The 17,111-nt window shown below is 41.4% G+C and overlaps 1 protein-coding gene across 8 annotated transcripts in view; it reads left to right on the top strand.

Moving 5' to 3' along the window:
• ARHGAP18 (Rho GTPase activating protein 18) overlaps positions 1-17,111 on the top strand; it is a 171,200-nt gene that overhangs the window by 94,493 nt on the left and 59,596 nt on the right. Inside the window, exons 1-2 of one of the 8 annotated variants that reach the window (XM_070557014.1) lie at positions 2,431-2,507; positions 2,634-2,719. The exons of 6 other annotated variants lie outside the window; for them this stretch is intronic. In XM_070557014.1, coding sequence (XP_070413115.1) covers positions 2,712-2,719 — 8 coding nt within the window. In that variant the 5' untranslated portion in view covers positions 2,431-2,507; positions 2,634-2,711. Of the gene's footprint in view, positions 1-2,417; positions 2,508-2,633; positions 2,720-17,111 lie in introns of those variants that run through there. One more of the 8 variants, XM_070557016.1, reaches the window with a different exon arrangement.

The following is a 17,111-nucleotide window of genomic DNA, read 5'->3' as shown; positions in this document are numbered from 1 at the left end:
CTTAAGTAGCCAGTTGAACTTTACTGTTTTACAAATGAGGAAAGAACCATGATCCATTGAGGTTAAGTGACTAGATCAAACTAATACCACTATTTACCCACCGAGGAAGGACTAGAATTAAAATACCCAGTCTCCCACTTCAATCCTCTCCCCCTACACCCTGTGGCATTCACTTTCTTCTTGGTCAAGGGAGTCCTATTTTGATGCAGAATTCCCATATTGGTGGTGGGTTTGAAATAGTGGGCCATGCTATTTTAATGCCATAATTTTAATGCAGTAAAGCAGAGACTACAAACCAGATGGCCTCAGGGACCAGCAGATAGTGTCACACTCAGGTGGGCCTGGTGGGAGTTATGGCAAACTGGAAGCATATCCCCCATTCAAAGGAGCCGGCCCCTCAGCAGCTGATGCCTGCGCAGGGAAACAAGTTATAAGAGAAAAATGTGGTAAGCCAATCAAAAAATGTTAAAACGCCCTGCTGGCCAAAGTAAACATTTCTGCCAGCCAGATCTAGATTGCAGGGTCCCAGTTGGTGACTGCTGAAGTCTTCCTATTAACAGATCTTTTCTTTCCAAAGGAGTAAGTTTCGGTAGGTGGGAATCTGCTGGAGAATATGTAAAGTGGTATCACTGTGGCTAATTGTTCTTTAGACTAGTCAAAGGATCGGTGGGTTGGGCTGTCAAAGTTCAAGGTAGGAAAATAAGTATCCATAAAAGAGTATTTATTGCCTGTCTTTATTACCCTGGTGATAAAGTTGAAGAGTAATGTTTTCTCTGTCATAATACCATCTGTCCTAGTGGAAGGTACTTGGTTATGCTATTTACTGACTGAGAATCAGGGACCTTCTTAGAAATTTGGTGTAGCTGTTAACTACCTGTATGTCGCTGGGCGGATCACCCTATTTTTCTGCTCTGCCATATTCGAATTTGAATAATTAAGGACTAGACTTTATGAGGCCTAGGAGACAAGGGGTGGATTTTGTGCAGGACTTGAACTGGCTCTTTAATTTGTCTCTAAAAGAAGAAAAGGCCTGTGTTGTCAGGGAAAGACAGGGATTGGACTGTTTGTATGTATCACGATGTCATTTAGCACGTTGATAATTAGAGTGAATTTGCTGCTGTTCCTCTCCTGACCCCGCTGTGAGGCTCAGACAAGTAGAGAATGATTTGATGTAGTGATCTCTAGAGTAGCTCCAGCTCTGAGACCCATCATATCTTGAATAATACTTTCTGAGAACAGGTTTTGAAACCTTTTATCAGGTAGAGGCTAAGAGCATGGGTTCTGGGGCTACATGGCCTGGGTTGTGTTGTGGCTGTCCTGGACTTGTTGATTTACTTCTCTAAGCCTCAGTTTCCTCATTCTTAGGGTAGGGATAATAGTAGTGACTACTTCATAGTCTTGTTGTTGTGGTCATTGTTCCTGGTGAATTATCAGATGCTCCTTTCATTCTTGTGATGGAGCCACTGTGTGGCATAGATAGTGAAAATTTAATTAACGTTTACACTTGAAATGCAGCATGAGAATTTCCTCCCTTTCCCAGCAGGTTTGAGGCTTTAAAATTTCTTTGTAGGAACTGAGATTTGTTGGGATTAAAAGTTGGCAGGGTTAGTGTGCCTCTTTGTGTTTGAATGGTACCCCTTGACAAAGGTGCAGAGGTAAAGATAAATGAATCTTGTGTGAGACGGATGTGGGCTGTAGGCTTCCTGATGTTAACTAACAAGCTAACTTTTGGATATGTGCCTGAGAAACACGAAGAAGGCTTGCTCAGGTGGATTTGGTATCATTTGAAGGAGACCATCTGATGCAACTTGGCTGTGGAGGGAAGAGTTTCTTACGCAAGAAGATGCTTTAGTGGCTTTCATGTGCTAATGTGAAGGGCATCTGCACTGGAAGAACGAAAACACCTCTCCAGGTCCATATTGGAGCATAGTTTAAGGCAAGAGGATGACAGTGGACAAATTGCACCCACTTCAAAAGGAGAGGGCGGGATTACACTGAGTATTTGTTTCAAGGGGCCGAGAAGTAGGCATCGTGCCCTGTCGGACCCTTCAGACTGGGCTGCCGTCTCCACTCAAAGAGCAGCCTGTCCTGGTCTGCTGCGCTTTCATCTTCTGCCATATTTGTATTCATGTGCACTATTCCCCATATAAAAGCACAGCTTGCTATTCCTGGCTTTGCTTCTGTGACCTGCAGTAAAACCAAGTTTGAAAAACTATTTTAAGGCTTTTACATGGAATGGTAATTATGCACAATGGTTTTTAATCATTTGGCATCCAGCAAGAAGCATTTGAAGGGTCTTATGCCTCAGGGAGCAGCAGTTTGCCTGGGTATTGGGAGGGGTTCTTGGTTGCAAGGCCTCTGCATTCTGGGTGTGTGCGTGGCAACACCAGGCAGTGATGTCAGTGTCACCTGGGAAACACAGGACACAGAAGCCTGCCTGGTGGACTTGAAACCAGCTCTAAACAGCTGTTGGATTCTGAACGCAACTTCAGAAAAGTTGTTCGTGGGTAAGCTGGTGGGATGAGGTGGTTGGGATGGGCTGAGGGTGGGAAATGGAACATTCTTCATGCTATCGTCAGGGAGCATTTGGAGGCAACAAATGAATCTCACTTTACTACCAATTTAAATCATAGGCAGCCACAGCTGGAAATCCCCTTCGAAGAGACTATCTTGTTCTCAAGCCCGCTCAGTATACAGCTGAGGAAACTGGCATGGAGAGGTGAGATGCCCTGTCTGGTGAAGCCAGCCAGCACCCAGGCCTTCTGATCTCCCACGTTCTGGTTACCTCTGCCCCAGCAAGCAGTGGCCTCTAAATTTCCATTTAATTCTGCCTCCCCTCACATCAAGTTTGTTTTTTAGCAAACATGTTTGTTGTTCAGCATCCTTGAATATTCAGGAAATTAATGTGAGTTTATCTTAATCAGAAATAGAAGTTCTTTACAGCTTATGTGGATGTGCCATTGTGGTTCTGTCATTATTGTTAAAGGTTTTGCTTCCTTTTCCTCCTTTTCTTCTTGGTTCAGTTTTTATTTAGTGCACTTAACGAGAGAGAGCCAGTGTTTACCTTTATGCTGGTTCTTTATTTAATTCCAAACATGCAGCCACCACCTCACCATGCAGATGCTTTCATCCTGTTTCAAGTTCTTTTCTGTGAGTAAGCTCTCTTTCACTCCCAGAGTTGTAACTCTCATGTAGATACTGATGACTTCCAAAATTATCCGCCCTCTCGTCGGTACCTTTCATGAGTTCCTGATGAAGATTTTCAAATACTCCCAGCAGTTCTTCTCTGACTTGAATGTGCGTAGGTGTCACCTGGGAATTTTGGTAAAATGCAGATTGAGATTCAGCATTGTCTGGGTGGGGTCTGTGATTCTGTTTTTCTGATGAGCTCGATGCTGGTCCAGGAAACACAGCTTGTACCCAAATGACCATTGATGAAGGCACAGAGGTGGACAAATGAATCTTGTATAAGATGATGTGAGCTGCAGGGATCCTGATGTCACCCAAGGATTGCTAACATATTTCGAACTCATCAGCAGGTCCAAACTGAACTCCTCATGTTCTCTGTCAAACCTCCTCTTTGTTCTGTATTCTATTTCCAAGTTTATGACTGCCGTCTACCCTCCCATCCAAGAACAGACTGTGGAATCATCTTGGCTTTTTCTGTTTCCTTCATCCATTCTATCTAACTGGTCACCAAAGGATTTTTGAGTCTACTTGGGAAAAGCATCTTGAATTTGTCCGTTCACCTCTGTTTCTACCAGTCCCTCCGCATTGAGATCCCCATCGGCTCCAGAGCAGCATAGCTCCAGGTTGTCTCAGTATTTATACTTCTGAGGTTACGTTTCTTAAACACTAATTTGGTAGTGACGTTTGCTTGTTAAAAAACCTTCCACTGTTGCGTTCCAAGTGTCTCAGTATGACAGGCAACGTCGTGCACAATTTGGCTCTAGCTCTTTTTCCTCGATGCCTGACACCACCTGTCTTCCCCAAGGCTTCACACCTCCCTGGAAATCAGTGCGGTCTGTCTCCATCAGGCCACTCGCAGTTCCGGAAACTCACTGTACATGCTTCTCTGTCTTCTCTGTGGCTCATATAGTTGCCACTGCCTTGAATGCTTTTCTCATCTGCCTAGCAGAATCCTACTCAGTCTTCCAAATCCAGCTCATACCACTTCTGTGAAGCCTTTACCAGGTCTCCTCCCTAAAGCTTGTGACTTCCCTGATCTATGGCTCCCTAGCAGTTACCACTTACAATATTATATTGAAGTTCGTGGGACTTGTCTTTGTTGCCTACCCAGTTCTAGGCCAACTTCTTTGAAGTATATCTGCATCCCATAGTTTAACATGTAGAGTAAGGGAGGTTTTCATTCAATATTTGCTGAGTCAGTGAAAGAACAAATAGCCCATAGACAAACAGGCACTGACTTTTGCAGGTTGACGGTAGGAGGACATTACGTCCTTTGTATGTATTGGCCTATACAAGGAGAACCTGCCTACCTCCTCACTCATACTGCAGCTGCGCTGTCAACCAAGTGGCCAACAGCCCCCTGTGGCAGCTGAGCATTTGAAACGGGGATGGTCCAAACTGAGTGGTAATGCAGTTGCAAGTTACAGGATTTTGAAGACTTAGAGGAATAAAGTAAAGAATCTCATTAATAATTTTTATATTGATTATGGGTTGCAGTGATAATACTTTGGGTATATTGGGCTAAGTATACTATTAAAATTAATTTTACTTGTCTCTTTTTATTGTCTCGTTAATTTTTTACTTGTCTCGTTTTTGAAGTGGCTACTAGAAAATTTTAAATTACTTTTGTGGTTCGTCCTTTATTTTAATTAGATAGCAATTTACTGTCACATTCAAAACAACTCAGGAAGGTTTCCTGCCACCCCCTAAATAGTGCTAAGATTCTGTCAAGCATTTGATGTTTAGGGTTAAGTTTTCAATTATTATGAGTTATTGATTTAAAAATAAAATCATTTATGAGAAGATAGTGCCACTGAACTTAGTTCTTCAAGTTGCAGTGTCTTTTGAGATGATTCTCCCAACTGTTACTGAACTACCAAATAAATCTCAGGAACGTTACTGGATGTCGCCCATACATGGATGTCGGCTGTAAATATAAAACTCAAAATGTGTTTGTTTGTTTGTTTTTACCATGCCCTAGGGAGCAATAAGAGATGGAGAGGGAGGAATTTTAATATAAAATTTACATTCCTCTTCCTCAACTCTGCCTCCCTCGTTGTTTCTCACTGCTGTTGCTGCTTCAAAATCGTCTAGGTTGCCTACCATCATTAAAACCTTCTGGCTAATTAGTTTTTCAGTCTTTAAAATTTAAGGATTCTGTAGCTTTAAAAGCTTTTTTTTTTAAACTTGAGATATCTAAGGCAGTTGTTTTTCTAATTTTCTGTAGTCACAGGATCCTTTCCAGTGCATTCTTAAATGGATCTCCAAATAGCAAGTCAAAGCAAAGCTGCTATAGTTGAGGGGTGAAGTGGGGACCCAGAGAGGCCCTTCCCCCCACCATCTACAGTAAGGCAAAGTGGCAGGGCAAATTAAGGCTTTATAGGTGAAAAATCAGGGTGAACACATTAGTTATATAACTTTTAGAATTGGAAGAGACTTGAGGTATTGTCCTTTGTAGGGTGAATGTGTCTGTCATGCTCACAATGAATAGTAGAGCTGGAGATAGGCCAAGTTCCTCCATCTCCCAGTAGAATCTTTCCTATACTCTCCTATGATAATAACCTAAGAAATACTTTCTCATGGAACATTAGTATGGCCTTAGAATGATGATGGCACTTCAGGCGTGAGTGGAACCTTCTGGAAATAAGGTGAGGGTATGTATACTGTGATTCACGGAGCAGGAGCCCAAAGTGAGGGGTAGGTGCATGCTTAGGAGGTAGTCCGTTAGTATCAGTCTCTGTTCCCTCCTCCGTCCTCATTCCATGCCTTATTGCAATTCGCTGATTAGGGTTTAAAATGGCACAATGAATTATGCAAAAGCTGTTTCTGCAGGAGGGGCTGTCTTGCAGCCCTAATGCAGCGCAGATGGAAAGATCCTCTTTTAATCATTGTTCTCACAATTCTTGGAAGCTTTTTGAGGAATAAGCACTCAGAAGTGGAAGTGAATGGCCTTCCACAGTAAATGAATTCCTTCTGCAGAGAGGAACTGAAATGTATTTATGATGCAGATGGTTGCCCTGTGTTTGAATGCTCGTCCTTGTCATTTGAGAGCCATGCTTAGAAGCAGAGAAAATATCTCTTGAAATACTTGGGTTTTAGATGGTTCCACTGGAGAAATTACTTCTGCCCAGGCTGGCCCAACATGTATTATTATTTTTCTTCAGAAATGATGATGAATATTTAAATGCCAATTCACTCCAATCATGAAAATATGCAAATTACCTCTCTTTCTCTGATCCTTACTTACTACTGAAGAGACTGAATTAGTTAGCATCCCCTTAATTTTATTAGCATAATATTAATGCAAATGATCAGCAAAGGCTTTTTGAAAAAGAAAGCAGAACCATAGAAAGCAATTAATAACAGGGCTCACTTCCTCAGTGAGGAAGAAAAAACATTGTGATTAGGTTTCTAACTTTGGTGTGTGTGCCAAGGACCACCCACGTGGGCCTGAACAGGTACTTGTTTCTAAAATCAACATCAGCTTGAAGGTTTCACTTGTAGAGCAAGAGCCAATCTGAAAAACACCCAAAAGGAAAATTTCAGAACAAGGATGATATGCGGTTACCTGTAGCTAGTTCTTCATGAGTCCGATGCTATTAATAATGTGTACTAATGAGTATATTTGTAAGACACTCCTTTTTAAAGCCTAGGAGGGAAAAGTAAAGGAATGATATTCATTGGCCCATTCAAGGTATGATACAGGACTGACTTAAAACTATTCCCAGCAAAAGGGTTAATATAAAGAGGACACTGATTAATTCTTTATTTGCTCAGAGGAAATGGGCTTAAATTAGAGGGAAGTAAAGTTGAATCAAATAACAGGAAGACATTGTTGGCTCTGGGGAGGGCTTTATAAAATTAGAATGAGGTATAGCAAGAGACTGGAATCTCCCTTATTACCTCCTCTTACTGTGCTACAAACGTTTTTTACACGTTCTGGCATCTGCATCTACCTCTGTTTAACTGGAAGTGAGCGTGGCAGCACACACTGTCTGTACCTCTCATCCAGTGTGAAGCCCTGGATTGTTGTTTTCCTACATGGTTTATCTCCTCTATTAGAATGTGGACTCTCCGGAGTCAGAGGTAAAGCCCTGTGCTTCTTTGGACTTTGGACATCAGCATGTGTAGTTCCTTGCAATTAATGAGGAGTCACTATTTGTTGAATGAATGTATGAATCACAACTTAGTTAATCTGTTTACTATTAACAAGCAAGAACCCAATCTCTATAGCATCGCTCCACCAACATATTGAAGTATCGATTTCATTCCAATTCCACTGTTGTTTCCAGTGTCCACTTCATTACCTGAAATGGAAGGTATAGTTCGTTATGTGGGTTAACTTTATTGTCAAACCACAACCACAATGATTTTTGAAAATAAAGCTTAAATCTGGAATTCCAACCAATATCCATAATGAAGACCAATGAATAAATGTCGCATTGTTGTTCACTGAAACTTTCTATTCACAAAACTATTAGATTAAGAAATTAACATTCCTGCATTAGATTGGTTAGCATATGCTTAGAGTTTCACAAATATTTCTTCTAAAAGCTGTGCATTTTGCTTTATAGAACCAGCTTCAGCAAATAACTAAAGTTCTTTATGAGGTGGGAACCCTTAAGAGTTGGCTCTCAAACACTTGAGTTAAAAAAAAATAAAAACAACGGAACAAAGTTCTTAGTCTTAGATCTTGACCATAGAGTATATGACAACTTAGGTCTTTCTGAAGACTTAGCGCAGCATGATAGTAAAGGAAGTTCATCTTTGATGCCTTCATACACTTTGACTGTGGCTTTGGTGCCCACTACACAAATACTGCCTTCTGCCCTGGGGGACACTACATCCTCCAGTCCTTTCTTCTCCTCTTGGAACCTAGACTCTATTCTGGTCTCTAGAGGCTCTGTTCCCTATTCAGTAGCCCACTGGCTAATCTCTTCTGCACTGTTAACTTCCTGAAACAACAGTTCTTTCTTCCACCTCTTTTTCCTGGCAAGGAGAGGCATGGGTGCGCGACCTGGCTGGGATGTGAGGTCGTGGGAGCCTTGGCCAGTGCTTTATGGAGCTCAGGAAGGCGATCCAGCAGTGACCTTTTGGAAAAAAAATAGAAATAATCAGTCTGGCTTGTTTCTTTGTGGGGAATGGGCAGAAAGGAGACTCCAGATATGGAGCAATGGGGAAAGTAGAGGAGAGCAAGAAGGATGGAAGACTAGGGATGGAAATCCTTGAGTTGGACATGGAGTAAGCATCAGCTTTTACTGAGTGCCAACAGCCTTGGCTGTGACTAGGGAGAGAACTCTCAAGGGCATTAACTTCTTGTGGACTTCTTAGCCTGTCTCAGATTCCCAGGTGGAATGGCATTTTGGAACCAGATGCCATATTGCTTTTGGTTAAGTGGGAATTTTGCTGCCCCATTAAGGCAAGAGGTAAACAGTAGGCTAACAGAAGACTGGTGAAGAGCTAGAGACTTAGGATTCCTAAGATGACAAGAATAAAAATTAAACTAGGACAGGTTCATAAACTTCCTGTTTGGGGAATTTAATCCTCCCAGAATTTGATGTGCCTGTAGGTGGCATTTACCAGAGCTTGGTGTGCCCATAACTATGCTAGATGATAAGGTAATGCTAAGGAATAGCATTCGTTGTGTTTTATCATTAAACTCCTTTTTCTTTACCTTCTGCATTTCCTCCCTCACCCCCTGCAGGTTCCTGTAATTCCTTCCTGTAAAACCCTTGCCCATCCCTCATGGTCACATTAGGTCTCACTGCACTCTGAGCCCTGTTCCTGTCCTCTAAAACGAGCTCAGTGGTGTTTACTGAGAACACTTGTTTTTGTGGGATTTCTGTTTTGTTTTCTTTTTTCCTTCAAATGTTGAGCTTCAAGTTCCCACCCTCAAGCAGTACTTGACAACTGGAAACTTCCTTTGGATCCCCATGTTCTTATTTTATGTTTCATGCATCTTTTAGGCTACTTGCATTCACACCTATCTTGTGTTGAGTCAGCACAGATTCTAAAACATACTAAGAAAAAAGTAGGCTTAGATAATCTCATTTAAAAAGGGAAAAGTTGCCCTGTAATATTCACATAGTCTACTCTGTAACTGACTGCCGCAGACGCTTAGTGGAGAACACATGGATGAATTGTTTCTAAGCTTGGCTAAATTATTTGATTAGCTGGAAATTATTTCTCCACCCTCTCCATCTCCTCAATAGAGCTGACTTTTAGCACCTGGCTTATAAAAATACTTCCTGGCCTTCAGTACTTACGGGGCAAGCATTATTTGAAGGTCATTTGTAGCTATCTGTGAAATTACACTGCAGCCTAAGTGGAGTAGCTTTCTTTTTCCCTCTCCAGGCATCTGCCACGCTGTTGCTGCTCTTTGCAGTTGTTCTACTCTTACTATTCACCAGCATTACTTTGAAAGAATGTATGAATATCCTCTTCCTTTTCATGGTGTAACATAAACCCAGATAGCCTTGCACTTTCACAATTTTCTTCTGGTGTCCGGCCTTCCTTCTGCTGGCCGGTGGAAGGGTGGTTTTTACCCCTATAGCCCCACTGAGATATGAGATGGTTGCTCTACCTTGTTGCAATAAATAATCACAGAGAACCAAGAAGAGTTTAATAATAATGCCCACATCTCTTCCATAATATACCCATGTATTTAGCTCTAGTTAGTATCAAAGAGGTTTTCGGGGATTTTTTGTTTTTTTTTTTGAGGAAGATTGGCCCCGAGCTAACATCTGTTGCCCATCTTCCTCTTTTTGCTTGAGGGAGATTGTTGCTGAGCTAACATCTGTGACAGTCTTTCTCCATTTTGTGTGTGGGATGCCACCACAGCGTGGCTTGATGAATGGTGCATAGGTCTGTGCCTGGGTTCTAAAACTGTTAACTCTGGGCCACCAAAGTGGAGTTTGCATACTTAACCACTGTGCCACCAGGTTAGACCCTTGAACGGTTTTTTAAAATCTAGCTTTGTCTTGTGTTCATGTTTTTATTAGCATTGGAAAGTTGATGTTAATATGTATGTAAAAGTGTTATGAAGGGCTACAGTTTTGCCACAGGCAATAAGGAAAACCAATATTATATTTAATTCTATTCCATCATTAAATTTGAAAATATTAATGTGTGAAGTTTTGTGTTATATCAACAGATATTTTCTTAGTACTTGTGCAATGGCAGGCATTATGAATCAGTAGCAACCAACTTCATGAACTGGAGGGGGATATCAGAAAATTGTAATTTGTCAAATTGTGGTCAGTCAGCACCAAGAATAAAATTCCTGGCCAACAGTTAAACGTCTCTCCTGGATCCCAGATCTCAAAGTGCATTGTTGAGTCTTGTGTGCGAGAGACTTGCACATTAGTGTAAATGTATCTGTGTGTATCAATGTGTGTTTAAGTCACGTTGGTAAACTGTAATGAGGAGATTCTGAGCTAATAGAAGGCATGGTGGGGCCTTTTGAATGATGAGTTCAAGAATATCAGGGAAGAGGGAAGACTTTTGATCTTCATTGGTGAATCTTTTTCTTCATTTCACCTCTGAAAATGCACTGAAAACTTGATGGATTCCTCAGAAAGAAAAGAGGAGTGCGGCTTTGAAACGGAAGAGGCAAAACGTTTGATTTACCCAGAGCAATAAGAACAAATGGATAAAAGGTTGATGAAAATTTTGGACTCTGAGAACTACCTTTGAAGCCACATGACTGTTGTGAAACAGGAACCAGGTATTAGACAGTTGTGGTGAGGTGACTGGACTCCATCTCAGGGAAGAACAGCCTTAATAATGGACCTGTGAAAGGGCTTCAGGCAAACCCAGGACTGTGAGAAACAGACCAGGGAGAGGGAGGGATCCCCAGATGGGCTATGGAGGTGACCTCAAATTACTGGTCTCAATCTACAGAAATGATGGGTTGAGCGGGCATGGGGTAGAGGTGAATGGGTAGCAGGGCAGCCAGAGGGGAAGTGAAATTCTTACTGAGGAAGGAATGGTGAACCGCAGCAGGGCCTGGAGCGTGTTAGAGACAAGCTAAAGCAGAGGTCATGACCCGGGGGCCTGTGCTGGAGAATTGTCTAGGCCGCTAGTTCAGTGAGGAATTGGGAAGTTCCACCCATACCTAGTGTTAGTGTCCTTTATATTCTATCTCATGATGAAGATTTGAACAGCTTGCTCGAACAGACATCTCTGATAAGGTGCCCCACATATAGTAGACATTCAACCAATATTTTGAAATGTCTTTTAGAGATAGAATTGACAGGATGGAACCAGGGAATGTATGCTTAACAAACTGAAAGCCAGTGCTTGTTTGTGACTAATCTTAAGTACAGTCTGATGTGAAATCAGCGTTTTCTTTTGTGTATTTCTATTCCCTCATAAGGAAGCCTACTCTCAGACTAAACACGTAAGAGTTACAGAGACATAGAACAATGACCTGTTAATTGCCTTTTAGAGTTTCCTGATGACTGATTCCTTTACTGTCTATTTCTCATGTCCTGGTCTTATTCCTTTGTAGTTTTGTGCGGTTAAATAAAGAAGATGTTAGAAATTAAAAGGAGGTTGGTTTAGAGGCAGCAATAATTCAGTAATTAATAATTGAAGAATTCACAATCATCTGCTGTGTGAGCAGTTTGCTGAACCCAATGATACCCAGGTTTAAAAAACCACAGATATTTGCCCCAAGGAACACACAGCATAGTCGAGAGATGCAGCAGAGCGTCACGGTGCAGGATGTGGTAAAGGCTGTGGGGAGACTGAAGAAGCGAGGAAATGTCTTTCTTTATTCCAACCCCCAGGGGAAAGGGAGCAAGATATAAAATTGAGTAATGGCCACTGGAAAACAAATCCAACCGGAGAGCCTATGCTCAGAATGCAAAGTGGCTGCTGATATTTAATCTCCAGGTGCCTCTTCAACTAACCAGGACAAGAAAAGGAAAGAGTTTTGGAGATGAAGTTGCAGGTACAGGATGTCAGGTGGATGCAAGACATGGTGACAGATAATTGAGTGATGTGTATATGCAAACTCAGTTTGGTATGCTCTGAACCAGTGTTCCAGGATCTTGATCTTTTATGTCAGAGCCCCACTGCCGATTCCTCCACCCTCGTCTTGGAAGATGATTTTCACATTAAGACCCCCTGGCTCCCATCTGACTACTTGTTGAATGGTCTCTCCAATTGAGGAAGAAAAACTGCTTCCTGAGAGAGATTTGGGGAGCTCAGAAACAAAGAGGATCTCACTGCTACCCAGAGCCACAGCTCTAAATGGCAAGACCTATGCTGGTGGCCAGTGATAGCCCATAATTGCCCCTTTTGTGCCCTGTGTCTGTATCGAAAAGGGAAGGGAGTATTTCCAGCTTGTCTTGGCTGCCTCCTGACTCTTCCACATGCCTTGCTGTCTTGCGCCTTTTCTCCTTTCTTGCTGCTAGACCTGGTGGTGGTCACTGCCTGTATCCCCATTCTTTTAGTGATGTTCGCATATGAATCGGTTTCGCCATAGTTTCCTGTAAAAATGGATAAAGTGAAGTTTTCAAAGCTAGCCCTCAACAGTGTCACCACCAATGGGCTTCTCTTCTCAGTTTTGCTTAGGCAATGTTGGGTAAATACAGGATAATCAGTTTATTTGCTCATTGCTTTGCTGTGTGTCAAAATTGGGTGGACACTCTGCGAAGACTGCAACGTGCTATTCAGTGATGTTCAGTGACTTTATTTATTTTTTAAGGAAGATTAGCCCTGAGCTAACATCTGCCACCAATCCTGCTCTTTTTGCTGAGGAAGACTGGCCCTGAGATAACATCCATGCCCATCTTCCTCTATTTTATACGTGGGACACCTGCCATAGCATGGCTTGACAAGCAGTACTGGGTCCATGCCCAGGATCCGAACCGGTGAACCCCAGGCCCCGAAGTGGAGCACATGAACTTAACCACTGTGCAACCGGGCTGGCCCCTAAGTGACTTTATTTTTAAAGAAAGAGAAAGCTGAAAAGAAATGAGTAAATTTTATTTTCCCCCCAAATGAAAGGGGTAATATATGCAAAAAATAAAAGTATGTTTACTTGAATTGTGAAAGTTAATATATTTTTAAAACTGTAGCAGGTGGGTCGTATAGAAGAGATGAGGAATCCTTGCCCTGGGCACGGAAGGCTACCTGGGTGTGAGAAGAGTCCAGGATGGTATTGCTTTATATTCAGCTTCGTGCTGCCTTCAGGCGTTGTCAGTGTTCTTTCTTCCTAGATGTCAGAGCCACTTCTAATAATTACTACTTTCAGCTAAACAATAGTAGGCATTCACTTACAAGGGGAAAAAATGACTTGGGTCATTCATAGGCTGCAGCTCTTCATAATCATTCAAATTCAGTGTATTCTGATGGACAGGGCCATTACAGGGTATTAATAACTTCAGCATCTCATCGTGGCAGTGATTGCTTCTTTAATATCACTGCCAAAATGAAAGAAAAATCTACACATCAGAGACACGTTTTTAATTTTTCTTCCAACATAGAGATAATGTAGCTGGGGAAGCAGAGTGAGTTTTGAAACCGCTTAAAACATTTTAAGCGTTTTCAAAACAAAGAAAGCTTTTTAAAAAATGAGTATATTTGAAGTCACACCCCAGCTTGACACTAGCCATATTTTAGAGAAGGCATTGAAGAAGGTTTCTCATGCATTTTAAAGAGGTATGGTTTGATTGTTAAATGCGTTTTTATCTAGATAAGTGTAGTGGTCATTTAAAAACATGAATTATAGACTGCGTTCACAAAATCTCTTTTGGTTTTGCTATGTGCAGTACAAACTCAGAAAGAATGGAGCATCTGATGCAAAAATAAATAAATAAATTCTACCTATGGTAGTTGATTTGGTATAATAAAATGACCACTGAAGAAGAAATGAGGACAGTAATCTTGGTTCTGTCATCACTTTGCTGGATGATTTTGGAGATGACCTAACCCTGGGACCTCATTACCTCATCTAGAAAATGATGGGCTACATTCAAGTCTCTGGGGTCCAATACCATCCTTGAGTTTACTCTTAAATATGGCTTTATCTAAAATATACGTGGTCATTATGGTTGATGATAAGTCATGATCTGAGTAAGAGCTTTCTTTTTTTTGGGTAGGGGGAAGTACATTGAAAACAGAACAAAAATAAACCTTATTTTCTTCTCTTTTATATCTCCCAACCCAGTCACTTCTTTTCCTGCATTGGAAATAAAGGAAGGATAAGGCAAATGAAAGAAAGGGTAGCTTTTTTAGAAAGGTTCTTGTAAGAAAACAAAACTAATAAACGAAACCGAGTCCTAGCATCAAAGGACTTCAAGAAAGCAGACTTTGGATCACAAAATGCCTCTTGAAGGGGCAGAATGAGGAGACGACTGGATATGAAGTGGAGCAACGGGACCCTCGATGGGGTGGGGTACAAAAAGTAGAGAGTGGACCAGATAGGTAAATAAGAGTTCAAAGCAATGTCCTAGTTCCAAATAAATCTGCCTTGAGATGGTCGTAGGAAGAGGTATGGGTGACAAAGGCGCATTAAAGAAAACACACATTTTCAAATGCACTGGCCTAAAGGGGAAGCTTAGAGAGAATTTCTGCCCATTATACATGATGGATAAAAGCAAATGATGAAAGACTTTGGCAAAGCAGAGGTTTTTAAATGATGTTTTTATTCTTTGTCATTGTAGTATAAATTAAATATGGATGTATCATTGGAATAAGTCCCAGTTTTGATGAAAGGCTGTAAAACCGAACTAAAATAAACAAAGAAGTAGGTCAAGAGTCACTAGGAAAGCATGTCTGTTTCTTTCAATAAGGCTTTCTGGAGCGCTGCCCACGGAATCGAAAAGTACTTTTCAGATCCATTAGGAGCTGTTTTTGAGGAATCCTAGAGCAGTGGTTTTCAAAGTGTGGTCGGGGAACACCTAGGGGTCTGCAGACACCTTCAGGGGTCTAGGAGATGAAAACCATTTTCATAATAACACTAAGACGTTAGTGGCCTTCTTCACTCTCCTCCTCTCATGGGAATACAATGGAGTTTGCCAAAGACCACGTGAGGACGTGCAGTATCAAAAAGATTGCCTGCAGAGGCAGATAGGAGAACCCAGATGTCTTCTCTTAAGACGGACATTAAAGACAGTTTCAAAGATGTAAAACAATGCTACTCGTCTCACTGGTTTTTTTTTTTTATGGAAAATAGAGGTTTTTTTCCATAAAAATATTAATGTTTAGATGTTTATTATTTTTCTTATTAAATGAATTAGTATTTAAAAATTTTTTTAGTTTTAATTTTTAATAGTGTGTAGATCAGTAGATATCATGCATATAAGCAAAAGCTCTTTGGGGGTCCTTGAAAATTTTTAAGTGTGTAAAGGAGTCCTGAGACCAAAAGGTTTAAGAACAGCTGTCCAAAGGGTAAGTGATTTCTCTGAACCTTAGAAGAGGGCAAAGGTGACCTTATAGGACTATGGGAGGGGGAGTTATCTCTAGTGAGCAGTTGTGCAGGTGTCATCAAGGATGCTGACTTGAATGCCCTCTTCATGGTTACCCATCACGCACATCAGTAGGAATGCCTATGTGATAACACACAACAAACAAAGCAGCTCATCTTCTTAGGTATCCTTCCCATTTTATAGACAGGAAAAGTTAGAATTAGAGAAGTGATTTTCCAAAGATCCTAAGAGATAGTTAAGTAGAGCTGGAATTTTTGTCCTTATGACTCCTAGTTCCGAGTGCTCCGTGTGTCTGCTGATTGCCTCGTTCCTAGGATGAGTCCTCAGTCAGCTTGTTTTCTTCTGGCAGACCACAGCACACTGCATGGCAGCCTCCACCTCCTTGTGAAGAATGAATTGTGTCAGACCAGTTTAATATTCTCAATGACAACATAAATAACAGGCATTACTAATACGCTGAAAGCTATCAGTACATTTGAAAGTCACTGAGCAGGTGGAAAAACTATTACAGAAAAATGAGATAAAGTATACCCAGCGAAAATACAAGGAAATGGAGCCCCACTTTTTATAAACACAACATGAGGACATGCTAGTAAGATGAAAAAGAAAGAACATTCCACGAAGGCCCGTAAGGGTCTGAAAGTATTTGCTGGTGATGTCAGTGCCCGTGAAAAAAAGGCAAAATGATCATACTGTGAAGTGTTGGAAAGAGCATGACTTGTGCAGCCAGCTAGAAAGCCACTTCTTTTAGAGAACTGTGTCTAGTTCTGTCGCCATAATTGTAAGAGGTGAGAAGCGTGGCAGTTTTTGAAGAGTGGCCATGGGGAATGACTGGCACATGGGATTCTGGAGTGGAGTGAGGAAGAAGGAACATTTGCCAGTAAGTCGGGGGTGGGGGGCTAGTTGGTAGTTGCCTATGGTGCAAACTGTGTTTCTTTGATTTCAGCACCATGTGTTGGCTTGGATCTTTTGGAAATATAGACTGTTTCTGCTCTGCACTTCATTATGTCGAGCAGATGTTGCTTTTATGTATTTGAACCCAATTCGCAGAATGAGCACGGTATCGTATAACATACTCCTAAAAGCAGAAACACGGAAACTAGTTAACTGGCCTCTTACCAGCACAGTTTTTAGAAGGGCCAGACTTTTAGCCGTTGCCTGTCTGGAGTACAAAAGTAGAGGATATTCTAAGAAGAAAAGAAGTGACATGTTTATTGATGTAAACTGTAATTAAAGAATGTTCGGTTACGTTTTTAGAGAAAATGTAAAATGCTTGGCATGGTGACTAAGGTGGGAAGTCTGTCACCAGGTCGTTTCCTCCTCCCCTCTCCCCATCCTCTAAGATTTAAAAAAGAAAATGTTTTCTTGCAACATTTACCAGCAATCCCCGCCGACAAAAAAAATCCTCCTTTGCATGACTCAGTGTCTTGAGGTTATCAACAACAAACCTATTCAGCTTTTGAATCTTATTAAAGTCAAAAT

This window comes from Equus przewalskii, chromosome 9, assembly GCF_037783145.1.
Source record: "Equus przewalskii isolate Varuska chromosome 9, EquPr2, whole genome shotgun sequence".
NCBI classification, from domain to species: domain Eukaryota; kingdom Metazoa; phylum Chordata; class Mammalia; order Perissodactyla; family Equidae; genus Equus; species Equus przewalskii.
Note: the sequence above shows the minus strand (reverse complement) of the source record. Positions and strands in the feature narration are given on the sequence as shown.